At 40.8% G+C, this 16,983-nt stretch overlaps 1 protein-coding gene across 2 annotated transcripts in view; it reads right to left on the reverse strand.

Moving 5' to 3' along the window:
• EGFR (epidermal growth factor receptor) overlaps window positions 1-16,983 on the reverse strand; it is a 251,701-nt gene that overhangs the window by 25,929 nt on the left and 208,789 nt on the right. For both annotated transcript variants that reach the window (XM_020981282.2, XM_020981283.2), the window contains exons 20-21: window positions 10,723-10,908; window positions 1,439-1,594 (exon numbers count right to left, since the gene is read on the reverse strand). In XM_020981282.2, coding sequence (XP_020836941.1) covers window positions 1,439-1,594; window positions 10,723-10,908 — 342 coding nt within the window. The remainder of the gene's footprint in view (window positions 1-1,438; window positions 1,595-10,722; window positions 10,909-16,983) is intronic.

Below are 16,983 nucleotides of genomic sequence, written 5' to 3' on the forward strand. Positions count from 1 at the left end.
GGGTTATGGGAACAGATGAGAGGAAGTCTTAGAGGAGGAGTGCAGAGTTTGTTCAGACTGTCATACATGCCTGAAATGGACATTCCTTCCATTATTATCCCTCCCACCCCCAAACTCCAACTTCACATGTTAAAATTCTTCCCTTTGTTAAAGATCCAGCTCATGCTCCACCTCCCCTAAAATTGTCCCTGCTCCCTGTTATCGTTCTTTCTTCAAACCTTTCAAAGCACTTTTGCATTCATCCCCTTCTAATTCACATCTTTCTTTTTTTATTTCCTTTTTTTTTTTTGCAAGATAATGGGATGAAATGACTTGCCCAGAGTCACACAGATAGTAAGTGTCAAGTGTCTGAGGCCAGATTTGAACTCAGGTCTTCCTGAATCCAGGGCTGGTGCTCTATCCATTGTGCCATCTAGCTGCCCCCACATCTTCATTTTTTATTTGCATTTATGTTTCATACCTCCTGCTTAGATGGCCAAATCCTTGAGGGACTGTCTTATTTCATCTTTATATGGGGCCTTACACATAGTAGGTGCTTAATAAATGTTTGTAGCTCATTGGATCATGTATCTAGAGCTGAGGGGGATCTCAGGGGCTTGTTAGTCCAGGTTGTTCATTTTAAAGCTGTAGAAAAAGAGGCCTAGAGGGAGATTAAATGACTTGCCCAAGGCCACAAAGGTAGGATTTGAATCCATGTCCATAATACTCCCTTGCATAGAATTTCATGGCTCTACTGTTTACTAGCTGTGTGACCTTGCTTACTTCACCTGTACTCATCAGTTCCTTCCCATTTTGTAAATTGCCATGTGAGCTATTATTATTGCTATTATCTTGTCTTCAAGGAGCGGTTGGTGACTTCCTACTATTGGCCTTGGCTCAGCCAAGGTCTTTCTCTACTGCCTCATTGTGGTACAGAGGTCACTCTGACTTCTCAAAGACTATACCAGAAGACCACAAGCTCTGGCGAGGTTTGTACAAGCTAGGAGGGCTTTGAGGATAGGATTAATGATGGTGTATCATCAGCTGAGGGCCAGTACATCACCAGAAAAGTGGTAATAACAACTTGTGCCACTTACTAAGGCATAGAGAGATGGCAGTCATCTGCACTGGAGAGCACAGCACCCATACAGATAAAATCACGAACCTTTTAAACTACTAAATCACCGAGACACTGAATCATGGCTTCTGCCTGCTAGACTCCATTCATCTTAGCATTAAACAGAGTCATGTCAATTAGTAACACCTACTGTGGCTCAGCTAAGAATGATTTGTGATTTATTTTTTAATTCAGGGATGATATAGCATAATAATAAAGGTTTCTAGCAAAATAATAACAGAGACGATCATGTTGTCACATAGATGAGGAGTCTGAACGTGTATTTCTATCCATTAAATGGGTGTTTCCTTGAATGCTGGGTGAAACCTGTTAGCATCTCACCTTGCCTCCTTCTGCATGGTATTCTTTCTCATCAGCACCAAGCAGCTTTGCCAGCCCAAAATCTGTGATCTTCACATGTTGAGGTGTCTTCACAAGGACATTTCTGGCTGCTAAGTCACGGTGTACCAAGCGGCGCTCTTCTAGATAACTCATCCCCTGAAAAGCATAGGCATGGAAGAGGAAGTAAATAAGAAATTGCCCCTCATAAAACCACTCTTCTATTGTGGATACAGAAAAGCAGCACACAAATCTACAATCTTCCCGACGGCTTGTGAAGAGACCATAGGATTTTTCCACTGCATCAGACATAGGAATTACTGATAGGCAACTGTGGTGGGGGATAGCAGAAAGAGCACAGGACTTGGTGGCAAAAGACCTAGGTTTGAGACTAAGCTCTGTCATTTTATTACCTTCATGACTCGCATCAAACCTCTTTACATCTCAGAGTCTCGATTGCCTCATCTGTAAAAGGGGGATGTTAGTTTTGTTTCCCAGGTGATATCATGAGCTGCTTTTGCAGTGTGGTTTTTAAAAGACATTTAATCACAATTTTTCTTTTTAAAGAATAAGCAAGAGTGGGTGTTGGCACTCTTTGTTTATGAAAACCAAATGCTCCCTTCCCCATCACTTATGTGTCTGCATAGTCAATCTACACCCAGATTTTGGGGCAGGGAGAGGAAGCTGGAAACAAATTAATGCCTTAAAAAAACAAAAACAAAACAAAAAAAACCCCTCTTCCCTAGTACTCAACAGTACCTCCTGTTTTGATCTTTGCAAGGTTAACCTATTCCTTGGGCTGCCATCTCTCTAACATTGAACATACTGTTTGTCTTTGCACTACTAGCTCTTGCAGAAGATTAAATCTATTAATTATTTGTAGTGCAAAAGCCTCACTAAAGTAAAAAGTGTTAATTGTATCTGGCTTATTAATGCTGTTGAGTCATGACATCAGCTTTCTTTTCCAGTCTGTCTGTTCTTTCCTTTTTCCTCCCCGTCCCTTCTTTTCTTTTTCCTTCCCTCTACTCCCTCATTTATCCTCCACACATACATCCTCCTCATTTGAGGGCCATTCATTTCTGGTTGCAGGCAAAAAACAAAACAAAAGAAAAACCCACTGTCTTCAACAAGTACTTGAAACCCTTCCTCATTCTTTCTTTCCTTCCTTCCTTCCTTTCCCTTTCCCTCCCTCCTCTCCTCCCTCCCACCTCCCTTCCATCTTTCTTCCATCCTCCTCCCTTCTCCTTTCCTTCACTCCTCCCTCCCTTCTTCCTTTCTTCCCTCTCTCCCTCCCTCCCTTCCTTCTCACTTTCCTCCCTCCCTTTCCCTTTCCCTCCTTCCTGTCCTCCCTCCCACTTCCCTTCCATCTTTCTTCCATCCCCCTCCCTTCTCCTTTCCCTCACTCCTCTCTCCCTTCTTCCTTTCTTCCCTCTCTCTCTCCCTTCCTTCTCCCTATCCTCCCTTCTCACTACCCTCCCTCCTTCCTTCCCCTTTCCCTCTTTTCTCCCACCCCCCTTTCATCTTTCTTCCTTCCCCTCCCTCCTCCTTTCCTTCACTCCTCTTTCCCTCTCTCCCTTCCTTCCCTACATACGTTTGCCCTTTCCTTCCTTTCCTGTCTCTCTCTCTCCCTCCCTTCCTTCCTTCTCCCTATCTTCCCTCCTCCCTCCCTCACTTCTTCCTTCCCCTTACTTCCTTTTGTTTTCCATAAAAAAAGAAAAAGAAAGTATTTCTGAGGGTCTTGTCAGTTCCACTGAGATCTACAATCACTCTCCTACCAAGTCTCCTTAAAGACCACAGGGTTAATAATCCCCTGACTCCAAGTTCTATTTTGGTTGTTGGAGATCCAAGCACCAACCTACCTAGAAGATAATGAGCACACATGCAGTTGGGAATCCTTAGGCTCAGCAGTCTGCATCCTCTGAGCCTCAAGGACCACCATCTGATCCTTTCCTCCCAATTCCCCTGCCAGGGCCCTCTGAGCGGAACTTCCCCCGCTGTGCAGAGGCTTGTTAGTGTTGCCAAAAGAAACATCCCAGCAACTTGGCCTTTGGCCACTTGGGAAATTTGTTTCATTGTATAAATCTAATCCAGCCTCTGCTTCCCGCCCAAGCCCAAGGTTTCGAAAGTCCAAGAGTTGCCTTAACTGTGAAGCTTTCTTGACTGGAACTCAAGACTTATTGATAAACCTAAGTCATTCATCATCGTGATCTAGTCTTCAAAGAGAGGTGGAAAAGGGGAGCAAGGAACATCTTATGTCTCCCAGTACAAGCAACCAAGAAGCCAGATGATAAAGGATGAGGCCGTTAAATCAGAGTGCCAGGACTGCAGGATTTAGATTCATCCAAGGCTAGAGAAAAACCAATAATAATTTTTGAAAATCCCTTTCTTATCTGTTCACTCTTACATCTGTACACTGTCCAAGAGACAGCCTGAAATTTGACTTCAGGGCCCCAAAGGGTGAGAGTTTAGCTAGCCCCCCAAAGATAAGAGCCTAATTTCTCCTATGAAGTCACAGTATTCAAACAAACAAGTCGCAGGAAGTAGAGTAAGAATAGGTCTTTAGAGAGTCTCTTGGGAAGTGTGTTTCCTGCATTCTCCTTGAAAAGCTTCAAATTTTTGTTGCTGTTGTTAATGACTGCAAGATGGCCAGTAAGAGATTTGAAAAGAGAGGCATGGTTTTAAATATTTCAGAGGATTCAGTTATGATGAAAGATCCTGTGGATTCTCACAGAGGTGTTTTCCATGGTTTTGAAAGTCACAAACAGGGATGAAGAAGTAAGCCAATGACCAATCAGAATCCTAGATTTATAGCTGGGAGGGACCTCAGAGTTTCTTACTCAGGGTCTACTCCAACCCCTTTATTTGATAGATGAGGAAACAGAGGCCCAGACAGCTTAATTGGCTTGCCCATTATCACACAGCTTTTAAGTAGTACAGGCAGGAAGGATTTGAATCCAGGCTTTCTGACCCCAAATCCATTCTGCTATCTATCCACATGACCTCTTCTTTACCTTAGAGAACTGATGGTGAAGTAATAGACTATAAATGAAGAATGAGGCATATCTCATCACACTTGGCCGAGTTTGCTTTCTTTCAATTTATTTTACTTCATCACACGTAGGGGTTCTGTTGTTGTTGATTTTAGTTGAGTCTGATTATTCGTGACCCCATTTGGGGTTTTCTTAGCAAAGATAATGGAGTGGTTTGCCATTTCTTTCTTTAGCTCATTTTACAGATGAGGAAACTGAGGCAAACAGCCTTAAGTGACTTGCCCAGGGTCACAGAGCTAGTCAATGTCTGAGGCCAGATTTGAACTCAGGTCTTCTTGGGTCCAGGCCCAGCGCTCTATGCACTGCCCCAGGCTAATCTCCTGGTCATTTCAGTAACGCAGACATAACTTTTTTTGCAAGAAATTTCTTCATGATTATATTACTGTGGCAGTAATATCCTTAACATTTCCAAAGATGGGAAGAAGTACACATCTCTCCTTAAATGTCTAATTTAGAGGTAAGGAATGAGTATTAGATACAGGGCTTTGCAAATTTCTTTACAAATAACATCTTAATTGAAACCTACAACAATAGGCGCTATAACTATAACGAAATGAGACTGATTTTTGTATGTGGCTTATGGGAAACCAGGCTCATGGCTTTCTAGTCACACCCAATACAACAAGGTTGAGTGACATTTCCTTTCCACCCCATGACCATACTTTAACCCACTACTAATTGCTTTCCCATTTCCTTTAAGTAACAGTAGGATCATAGGATTTAGATGTGCAAGGGGCCTCAGACAGAGGTCATTAAGTACAATCCTTCATTTTACAAAGGAATAGGTTAAGGCTGAGAAGGGTGAAGTGACTTTCCAAGGTGACACAGGGTAAGGAGCAGTGTGTCAAGAATTAAATGCAGGTCTTCTTACTCCAGATCCAATCCTTTTACAACTATATCACTCTTGCTCTGCCTATTTCCTTGACATTTTGTTCAGGTCAATAAACTTGTGTAGTATAGAGGACAGATTCACACACAAAAGCTATACTTAGAAAACATCTCAGGATAGCTGATGGTTTCACGGCTTAAGATATGCAATTTATGAACCAATAAATCTCACTTTGAAAATTGCTAGTAGTTTAGTTTTTGACCTGCCACGGAGTGCTCTTGGATAATCCCACTCTGGGTTTTTAAAAATGAAATTGGTGCTCAGATAAATAACTATTAACCCCAGGGCAAATGTCTCTCTGTAGGAGTTGTGGGGGAATTGTTATTTTCTTTTCGTTCCTTTGCTTGGTTGCACATTACTATAACTTGTTACAAGCTATTAAATATTATTCTTCATGTGCTGAAGGCAAACGCATTTTGGCCACAGTTAATATGCAATGAGGCAGAATTACCTGAGACTGAAATATAGCTAATGAAAGAAAGGAGGGCATTGTGTGATTAAAGCCTGCACTCAGGAGCCTGCCTCAACCATCTTTAACCAGAGCAAAGTCTTTATCAAAGACTTAAATAAACGTATGGGTAATATGCTCATCAAATCTGCAAACAGTACAAAGCTGAGAGAGATAGCATGTTAGATAGCAAAGTCATGACTCAGAGAAATCTCTACCAACCAGAATAATGGCTAAATTAAATAGGATCAAACTTAACGGGGATGATGTAAAGTTCAACACTTAAGTTTAAAACATTTTTAAATACAGTACAGGGAGATAAAAGCTTCTTTGAAAACTATCGGTGAGTGTTGGTGGACTACAAGCTCACTAGGAGTCAATGGTTTGAGAAAACATTCCAAAAAGCTAATGAAATCTTAGGGTGCATTAAATCGGGGACAGGGTCCAAAGCCAAGTAGAGGATAGTCCCTGTAAATCACACCTGTTGTATTCTGTTCTTTGAGCTCCATGATGTAGGAGGATGGTGCTGGAGACAAGGACAACCAGAATGGTGAGTTCTAGACAGTGGGCCATATGAGTATCAGTGGAAATATATGGGAATGTTTAATCTGTTGAAAAGAAGACTTCTGGAGGGCAGAATAGCTCATTTTTCCCACTGTTCAAATGGTTGTTAGTGGAAAGAGAAGTAAGCTTTCTTCTGCTTGATGCCCAAGAGGCTCGATGCCGTTCTATCAGTTACTAACATTCCAAAGTAGACTGCCTGGCCTCAGGAGGTAGCTAGTTCTGCTTTACAGAAAGTGCTTCACAGTTAGTGCAGGCCTGTTCTATTAGAAGGTAAACTCCTTAAGGGCAGAGACTGTCTTTATTTTTACTTGTATTTGTATTCCCAGGGCTTAGCACAGTGACTGGCACAAAATAAGTACTAAATGCTTGCTGATTTTGAAGTTAAGATTGGAATGTTACTCCCTGGAGTAAATTCCATCTAGAAGGAGTAAGAGGAAGAAAAATTATATCAAGAAAGGTGGTGCGAGAGGTAGGAGTTATTGGGTTAAGACCATGAGATTTTGTACTGAGGTTAGGCCCAGTTAGACCAAGGAGAAGAGTGTTTCCAGAAAATGTGGCTTATGGATTCATAAGTTTAAAAACTTGTGGGGACCTTAGAGATTAACAGAGAAATGAATTGTGGTGGAGTCTACTCCTTTTAACTATGTCTTGGAATTCTTGGGTTTGGGGAATGACTACAGATTGGTTAAAGCTAGCCTAAGTCTGGAAGCACCCATTAACATGTAGGCCATGTGGTTGTTGTTCTAATATTTTTTCTCTTTTGATTCTATGGCTACAAATTTAAAATGTGTGCACTTAAACCAGGATCAATTCTATTCTGCCATGTTCATAAGATCAGGATTTATAGATATGTAGAAGAAGATATTGCTTTCCCCAATGAATAGGGGCTTGAATTGGACAGAACTATTCAGATCACACCCCTCAGCTAAAAGCACTGGAAAGGAACACTGAAATCTCTAGAAGGGGTGGAGCTACGATAAAAAAACAGGTATTTATGAGAACCACAGAAAGCTTGGTGCCTACCAGGAGAACCCCCTGGGTATTTGATGGAGCACATTACCACCTTCATGAGTGAAGGACGTCCTGATGCCTGCTTCTTCTTATTCAACAAGCCTGGTCTAGTAAACTTGTAGTCTCTGATGACTAAATTTCAATGTATTTGTGGGGGAATAAAGAGTCTAATTATTCTGGGTATCTCTTTCGGGGCTCAGAAAGGAAATTTGGTGAATAGGACCACATAGATCACGAAGGAGAAACTGACTTAGTGAATTAGCAGTTATAGATATGCTGACTCCTTAGTTAATATGGGGCACAAAACTAAGAAAACTTTACATATACAACTTTGTGCATATTAATGGTAATTTGATAACTCATTGGGTAGGAAGTTGGGAATTCTTCTGAGCAGGTGAATATTATAGTCTTCCTTAGAACAAAATCATTTCTTCATGATATCTTGCCAAGTAGACTACTCATTAATATCTCAAACCCCCAAATTAACGAAAAACTAATTGTGACATCTTCTGAAACAGGGAGAAACTAACAAGGCCAAGTTTATCTTAGTCTATAAAAGAAGTAACATCAGCAACCAGCTCTTTCTACTGCACCAGTGCAGTGTAACGTCCATTCGGTATCTACCATTCATTTATTCACCCTAACTTATCGTGATATCCTAAAAAAGTGTGATTTCCATTTTGAAGATGTGGAGTTGGAGGCAAAAAGACACTATTGAGGCTGTCCCAAGTGCCGCATGCAGTGTGATCAGGAGAGAGGCTGGCCCTGTAATTCAGGACATGGGACTCTAAGAACTTGTCACTTCTCAGGTTATGAAAAAATAACAATAATTGAAATATAACAGCAATAACTTGGACAATTTTTATTTTTGGATTGATTATGGAAAAGAATCTTTTACAGTGTCTTAAAATCTCATCAATTTTTCTCCATGTTATGTCCTAAATATAATGACAAAACCAAAGGTTCTAAATCTAGGAGAAAACTTAGAGATCACCTAAGTCTCCAGCTTTTTAACTAGGGCCTAGTTGTGAACTTAAAGAAAAACAAACAAACAAACAAACAACTTAAAAACTATATTTCAATATCACTAATTTCTTCTGTTAATCTTTGCATTTTATTTCATGTATTTAAAAACATTATTCTGAAAAGGGGTCCATAGGCTTCACCAGACTGCCAGAAGGGTCCAAGATAACAAAGAAATTAGGAACTCTTGATCTAGACCAGCCCTCTCATTGTTAAGTGAGAGAGGTAAGATGGCATACCATACTGCAGAACATAATGGCAGTCAGAAATCCCTGTGTTTGAATCTTACCTCAGATACTACTAAGCTGTGTGACCCAAGGTCAGTTACTTAACTTTGCTCAGCCTGTTCCCTCATCTGTAAATCGGAGACAACCCTACCGCAAAGGGTTATATTGAAGATCAAATGAGATACGGTATGCAAAATACTTTGCAAACCTGAAAGCGTTATAATAAAATGTGAGCAATTATTATTATTGTCCAAGATGACAATGAGCAGCAGAATTGGGATCTGAATCTATATTCTCTGACTTCCAATCCAGGTCTTAAGTCATTATATATTACTGACTCAAGAAATTCACTTAGGCAGTGATAGCAGATGTGTTTTCGTACTCCTTACAACCCCCTGGGCTCTTGAATGAGGGAATTGCTCAGATTTTAGCACTTGCTTGGCGACATGTAGGTCAACTGAGAGCATACCAAGCAAATTTCATCTGGCATTAGAATAAGGGGCACTGAGAATAAAGCTTGTCTGAAGGGCAGTAAAAGTGAAAAGTGCTTTCAAAAAGTCGTTTAGGGGGCAGCTAGGTGGTACAGTGGATAGAGTTCTGGCCTTAGAGTCAGGAGGACCTGACTTCAAATCCGACATTAGACACTTGACACTTACTAGCTGTGTGACTCTGGGCAAGTCACTTAACCTCAACTGCCTCACCCCTCCAAAGAAAAGTTGTTTAAATACAAAATGATGAAGAGGGTGTATATGTACACACACTCTCTCTCATACACACACACACACACACACACACACACACACACACACACACACGCCAACAGAGAACACTTCAGGGTAGATCTCCAGGTCTCTATTTCCTTTCTCCCTTCTGTTACTTTTGGCTATGTTTTGGCTCATCAACATCTCCCTTGAGATGGAAGAAGTGGATTGGAGAAGAAAAAAAAGCCATACCAGTCAAATCTGTTCTTTGTTAATAGTTTTGGCGAAGTTTTATGGGTAATGAAATAAAAATTAAGTCATAAAATGAGGTGGGTTTCTAAAATGTAGGGTGGATTTTGTACTCTCTGTGCTGTCCCATGAAAAACTGGGAACTTGTTGAACTTTGTTTCCTTTTCAGTGTGAATCATTTTTAACCAACTTAAGAAGGGATGACGGACAGAACTATGAGTGAGAAGAACTTCAGAGATCATCATTTTTGGTTGGTCATTTTTCAGTCATGTTCAACTGTTCATGACCCCATTTAGGACTTTCTTAGTAAAAATACTAGAGTTACTGGATAAAAATACTGGGTACCGGAGTGGTTTGTCATTTCCTTCTCTAGCTCATTTTACAGATGAGGAAACTGAGGTAAACAGGGTTAAGTGACTTGCCCAGGGTCACACAGCTAGTAAGTGTCTGTGACCTGATTGGAACTCAGGTCTTCCTGACTCCAGCCCAGGTACTCTATCCACCGTGCCTCCTACATGCCTCAGAGATCATCTAGTCTCAACAAATATTGACCAAGAATCCCCTTTCCAGCACCCTTCAGAATGGTCATCTAGTACTTGCTTGAGACATCTGATGAAGGCAAGCTCACTACAGGCAGTATGTGATGCTATGCGAAGAGCTAGACAGGATCTGAGTTTCAATCCTGACTCTGTACTTGCTGCCTATGTGACCTTGGAAGTTTTTAATCCACTCTGGGCTTTAATTCCCTCATCCACGAATTGAGAACTTGGCTTAGATGACCCCGGAACTAGCTTCCTTCAGTTTCAGACCTATGGCCCTATGGTACCAATGTATCCCATTCTACTTCTGAACAAATTTGAACCTACCTACAACTCCTACCCATTGCTCTTAGTTGGACCCACTGAGGCCATATTCCTTTCAGTTGATAGCCATTCAAATACTTTAATACAGTTAGTTTGTCCCCAGCTAAGACTTTTCCTTTCCAGGCTAAACATTGACAATTCCTTCAGCTGATTCTAACGAAGGCTGGCCTCAGGGCCCTTGACTATTCTCAGTGGCCTTTTCCAATGTGGTTGCTTGCTTCTATGAATATTTCCTGCCAAGTTCAACAGCCCTTTTATTTACCTTGGCAATCTGCACACACCAGTTGAGAAGGTACTGGGAGCCAATGTTGTCCTTGTGTTCCCGTATGTAGTCCAGAAGGCAACCGAATGGCATGAGCTGTGTTATGAGTTGGACTGTGGAAGTGAGACAGATTCCCAGGAGACGGCACACATGGGGATGGTCCACACTGGCCATCACGTAGGCTTCCTGCTCAAAGAAAGAGGGAAAACAACATCACTACCCTCCCGAATGCAAGGACCAAAAGCAAAGGTTATAAGGTATCTTTAAAAAGAATGGGAAGAGAGGAAGAAAGAAAAAAAAAAGAAAGGAAAGAAGAAAGAAAGGAAAGAAGGAATTCAAGAATTCAAACTCAGGTCTTCCTGATTGCAATTTTAGAACTCTATCCATTACACCACCTTATTGCCTTAATTAACCTTTTGGGTATTTCCAAACTTAAGACCCATCAGGATTATGTAGCTACAATATATTGCTGAATTTTTCACATTTCATCTTGTCTTATGGTGTTGATAAGCAGCCTCAAAGTTATATTTACTACAGATTAAGAAGGTGACGGGGAAACACAAATTTGACAAGGCAAATTTTGGTGCTTTAGGACTTGAAGATGATGATGTATCCATCCCATTGGGCTGGTTTGAAGGCACTAACCCTATTGTAGTCAGCCAAACTGAGATGATGGAGAAAGTATTTTTAGAAGTCTTAAGTATCAGAGAAATAGACTTTACTTGGTATACATTTAAGTTAATTTACATGTTTCTTTCCCCTACAAACTGTAAGCTCTTTGATGGGAGGGCTATCTTATTTTTGTCTTCGTGCTCTCCGTTGCCCAAGAGAGTGGCTGGTACATGCCAAGTGCTTCCAAAATGCTTGTTGAATGAATGAATGAATGAAATGAATAAACTTTGGTGGTTGTTTCTCATTTATGAAGGGCTTTAACCTTAGCAACTTCAGTATTCATATTCAGAATTCAATATTCAGTATTCCCTGAACTCTGTAATGATGAGGCCAGCAGCTTTCTATGTGTCAACAGTCAGTTTTATTCGGTGCTATGGCCAAAAAAAATTTAAAAAATTAAAAAAAAAATCACCTGGTGGCCAGCCTTCTGGTGATAAGCCTCTCAGAACTTGCTTGGCTGGCCCTTGACCATTAAAGCAGTCTGTTGTGGGGTCTGGACTCAAAGACTTTCATGTAGGATATGCCAGAAACTGTGTTACATTGGCAAAGTCCTCAAGAATACAGGGTTGCTTCCATACTGCCATGAGGCAGTAAGGAAGGAAATACTCATGACATATCAGAGTATCCTTACTTTTTAGGACATCCAAATCACAGAATTTCTGTAGAGGAATCTTGACTATATATATATCTTGTATGTACCAAGTTATTCACATGCTGCCTCCCCTATTAGAATGGGAGCTTCTTGAGGGCAGGGACCATGTTTCTGCCTTTCTTTATCTATCTTTTTCTGCCTTTCCTTCCAAAACTTAGCACAATGCCTGGCACAAAGTAAATTCTCAATAACAACTTGTTAATTGACTAGGGAGAGAACCTTTAGGCAATTTGAATTAACATATTTTGATGTGCTTTTGATCCCCTATTTGAAACAGGCAAAAAGTGATTTAAAGGAACCCAAATGCATTCTTGTCAAGGGGCTTTGGATGTCATTAGAGACCCAGAAACAATTATCTGTTTTCCTGGGGCTGTGGTGGGGAGGGGGAATTGGATGGTGGTGGTAGAAGAGGGTGGGGAAAGGTCTGTGAACTTTCCCACATCCCTCTGATGATGAGAAAACCAGGCAGTTATATACAGTGTTACACCCACACCATCTACCAAGGACTACCAAGTCAGGGTCCTGAATCTGACACCTATCAATGAATGTGTAATTTATTTAACCTTATTGCTGTTCTTGGACAGAGAAATCCAATTGGCCCCATTCTTAGAGGAAAAAATAAACAAAAACAAAAAACAAAAAACCCCTGCTCTAATAAGAAAAAAAGAGCTCTAAATTTTAATTCTGAAATTCTAGGACTCTCACTTTAAAGTACAAATGGTAGATAGAAGACTAATTCTGTGGAACGATACTCACTGCCCAGAGAAGTGGAAGAGGCCAACTGGAGAGTGTTTTGAGCAGAACCAGCACGGTCAAGTTTTGTTCTTTGCTCCCCCAGTGATTTGGGCTCAACTCAAATGCTGTCCTTTTGGGTTTTGTTGTTTGAAACAGCTATGATGTCCCTCCCTCCCTGGGATGCTGTGAATAGAAATATCCTACTAACAGCTAAATGGCACCCAGTAATTTCCTTTCAGTAGAATTGAAAATTCTGCTCTTTTAATGTTATATATATATTCAACCCTAATTCCACCTCTTCCAAAAAGCCTTGCTGATGTCCCAATTGATAGTGACCTTACACTCCGTAACTCTTCTATGCAATTTTGTACCATTTTGATGGTGCCTGGGCTGGTATCTGGGCTAGTGAGTGCACCTGGAGTCAGAAAGATCTGAATTCAAATCCAGCTTCAGATACTTACTATTTATGTGATCTTGGGCAAGTCTCTTAACCTCTGTTAGCCTCAGTTTCTTCAACTGCAAATTGGGGGTAATAACAACACCTACCTCATTGGAAAAGACCCTGATATGGAAAAAGACTTAAGGCAAAAGGAACATGGATAGATAGTATCATGGAAGCAAGGAAAATGAGCTTGGACAGACTTCGGCGAATAGTGAGGGATAGGAGAGCCTGGATTGCTATGGTCCATGGGGTCATAAAAAGTCAGACACAGCTGAATGGCTGAACAACAACAACAAACCCTCACAGGGTTGCTGTGAGGATTAAATGAGATAATGTTTATAAAGTACTTAGCGTATGAGAGGTATAATATAAATATTTTTTTCCTTTTCCTATACTTGGTGCATAGCAGGTGTTATGTAAATTTTCTTTCCCTTTCCCCTATTTTCTGAACCACAGTAAATCATGTAGGGATCATAGTCTCCTTCCTGAGGGCAAGGCTCACGTCATAGCTAAAGTTTGTATGCCTCCTAGTGCTGATCCCAGTTGCTCTGTCCACCATAAATCCCTAATACAGTCATTGATTCGAATTGAGATAAAGTGGATTGTGTAACTACTCTAGCTAGAAGAACAAGTCCTGTTTCTGATACATGCCATATGTTTGACTTCGGGTAAGTCATTTTCTCTCCACGGCCCTCTCTTTTTTTCCACTATAATACGGGTTAGGGCTAGATGATTCTAGATGATTCTAAAGTTTGTGGCATTTATGTTCCCATGAATTACTTTAGACTTACAGCTGGAAGGGACTCCTGCAGACATTTGGTCCAACTTTTTCCATTTTACAGATGAGGATGCTGAGGCCAAGAGGGGTTAAGGTCACACATGTAAGCATCTAAGGACGGATTAAGCTGAGTTCTTTGTGTCTTCACTGTCACACTAGGCCAAGAAATCCTTGAGAACAGAGACAGTTTCTGAGCTCTGAAGATGTTTACTGAGTGGTAAATGAATGAAGTCAGTACCTATTGAAGCCTAACGGTCTGGCTATTTTCCTGAGTAAGAGGAAACCTACTTCTTTGGAAGTAGGTTTTGATAAGAACATTTTAAACCATACGCTTTCATTTTTTAAACATTCTTCACAGAATGTTGGAGGTAGAAAGATCATCAGGTATCTGGGTAGACCATCTCTTATTTTTGTTGTTATAGTTGTTCAGTCATTTTAGTTGTGTCCAACTCTTTGTGGCTCCATTTAAGGTTTTCTCGGCAAAGCTACTGGAGTGGTTTTGCTATTTTCTTCTCCAGCTCATTTTACAGATGAGGAAACTGAGGCAAAGAGCGACAGCTAGTAAGTGTCTGAGGCTGGATTTGAACTCGGGGCTTCGTGACTCCAGGCCTCATGCTCTATCCACTGGGCCACCTAGCTGCCCTTCATTTTACTGACGAGGAAACACCATGGTACAATGGAAAGAATACTTTGGAGTCAGAAAACAAAAGCTCAAACCACAGCTTTGCCAATGACTAGCTGTATGACCTTTGGCAAGTCACAACTTCTCTGGGCTTCAACTTCCTTATCCTTATTTTATGAGAAGGTTGGTGTAGATGACCTCTTTCAGTAGAGAAGGGACTTACCTGGCCCACGGGTTAGTTGCAGCTGGACGATACCCCGATATTCTAAACCATATTACTGGCTCTTTTCATCACAGCTGTCCTTGTTGCACCATGCAATTCATCTAGTCAGTCAACAATTATTTATTAAGCACCTGCTACATGTTAGGTACAGTGCTAGGTACTGGGGGATCAAATATGAAAGACTGAAACCTTCCTTATTCCCCAGGAGCTCACATCTGGTCAGTTATGCCTCAGTTTTCCTCCCATCAAGCCAGTTGGAAAAGACATAATGGTGCCACTTGGCCCAAGATAGTCTTTTCAGTGTTGTAGTTTGCAAAAAAGCTGGAAGCTTCTTTTATTTTATGTTTCCTGAAGTACTAACAATACTATTTTGGATTCTCTTTCCATCATCATTGCTGAACTGATGCTGGAAAGTTTGAGGCAAAAATCAGCACGCAGCTGAATTACAAACAAGTAGTAATCAGGTCTCTCCCCTACATCTGGGAAGCCGTACAATCACAACACCAAAGAAATTCTCTTTCCATTCTGATTTCCTTTAGATCTGGTTGAGATTCTGATCCATGTTGTCTTTATTTTAGTGGAAAGAAAAAAAATCTGCAAACCTGAGCAGTTCAAGCTGCCCATCTGTTGTACAGTCTGCAATGAGCTGACCTGGAGATGGGGGATTTGGGGGACTGGATGTGGGGAGTGGGTGGATGGGCCACACAGAACATGGCCTCCTTCCCAATTCTCTGAGTGCCTATTAAATCTGATATCCCAAATGAAACTAGGTCATGGCTTCCCCCACCAAAAAAAAAAAAGCATAATAGGATCATTGTTCAGGCGGGTGTCCCTTTCAGAATACAGAGAAATTAAAGTGAGCTTTGTTTTTAGCTGTTTATCTTGGAAATCATTAAGGTACACCATGACCCACCCCAAGTATGCCTGGAATTCCTCAACAATCTCCTAAATTAGCCCAGCCCCAGTGGGGCTGGTCATCAAAAAGCAAATTTAAAGATGAAAATGGGTGATGTTTGAGCAGCAAATTCAGGTTTTTGGTGACCTTGAAATGCCTATTATTTTGTCCCATCCCCACAATGATTTTTCAGCTTGCTTCTTCTTTGTCCCTGCATTTTTTTGAAACATTTTTAATGTATGAAGAGTTGGAAAGGATTTGTCTAGTTAACCAAATCATCAAAAGTAAACAAGGTCTGGAATCTGTGTGTGTTAGTTGCCAGATGCCTTCCAACAGGAGGAAAAAAAAGAGCCCGTTCACTTATCTGAACCGCTTAAATTACATGCCTTTGATAATTCAAAAGAACACCATTTCACTTGATCTACAATTACACCATGGTAATAATTTTCCTCCTACACTCAGGGCCAAAGCTGGCCTGTGGACATGAGGACTTTAGTAGATGCCATTTGTCATGTTTTCTCTTTATTCACTGGCCCTCATCAGTTTGGTAAAGTTCAGACTGATATGGTTGTTAAGAGAAAGATGACAGGAATTCAGAGAAATCTACAAGGGATCATAGGATCATAGGCACATAGATCTAAAGTGGGAAGGACTTCAATGAAATCACGTAAAGTGGGAAAAAAGCAGAATCGGAAGGGTGGAATACATGCTAATGACAATCATATAAGGAAAGGTGAATGATAAAGAATGCACTAAAAATACTGGAGACTCAAAGGGAATAAGGGACTGAAAAGTATTATGCATAGGAACGAGTTAACTTAAGTATAAATAATTACTAAGCAATTTACTTATATTACTGTTGAAGTATGTTTCTAATAAAACATTTAATTTTAAAAAAGAAAGTGAATGGTTCACATCTTTTCAAAAGTTAATAAAATATGTATGTTTTAAAAGCCTCCTTTAAAGTGTATTGGGAAGACTGGACAGAGAGGGCCTTAAAGTATGGTCAGGTCTGCACTTCATGGTGAGTTATACGAACATGCTCTACAGCCTGAGCCCTCTTTGGCCAGCCCCCATCCCCCATTCCAGCGGTTCATCTTCCATCAGTACAATTGCCACAAAAGAGCTAAAAGACAGTCTGGCACTTAGCCCAACTCCCTCACAGTAACAATTAAGGAATGAGAAGGGGAATAAAGGTGGAAGTTGGGAGAGAATAATGGAGATTCCAGGTAGGCATAATTG

The sequence above is a fragment of the Phascolarctos cinereus genome, unplaced genomic scaffold (assembly GCF_003287225.1).
Source record: "Phascolarctos cinereus isolate Bilbo 61053 unplaced genomic scaffold, phaCin_HiC Scaffold_4;HRSCAF=312, whole genome shotgun sequence".
In the NCBI taxonomy this organism is placed as follows: Eukaryota; Metazoa; Chordata; class Mammalia; order Diprotodontia; family Phascolarctidae; genus Phascolarctos; species Phascolarctos cinereus.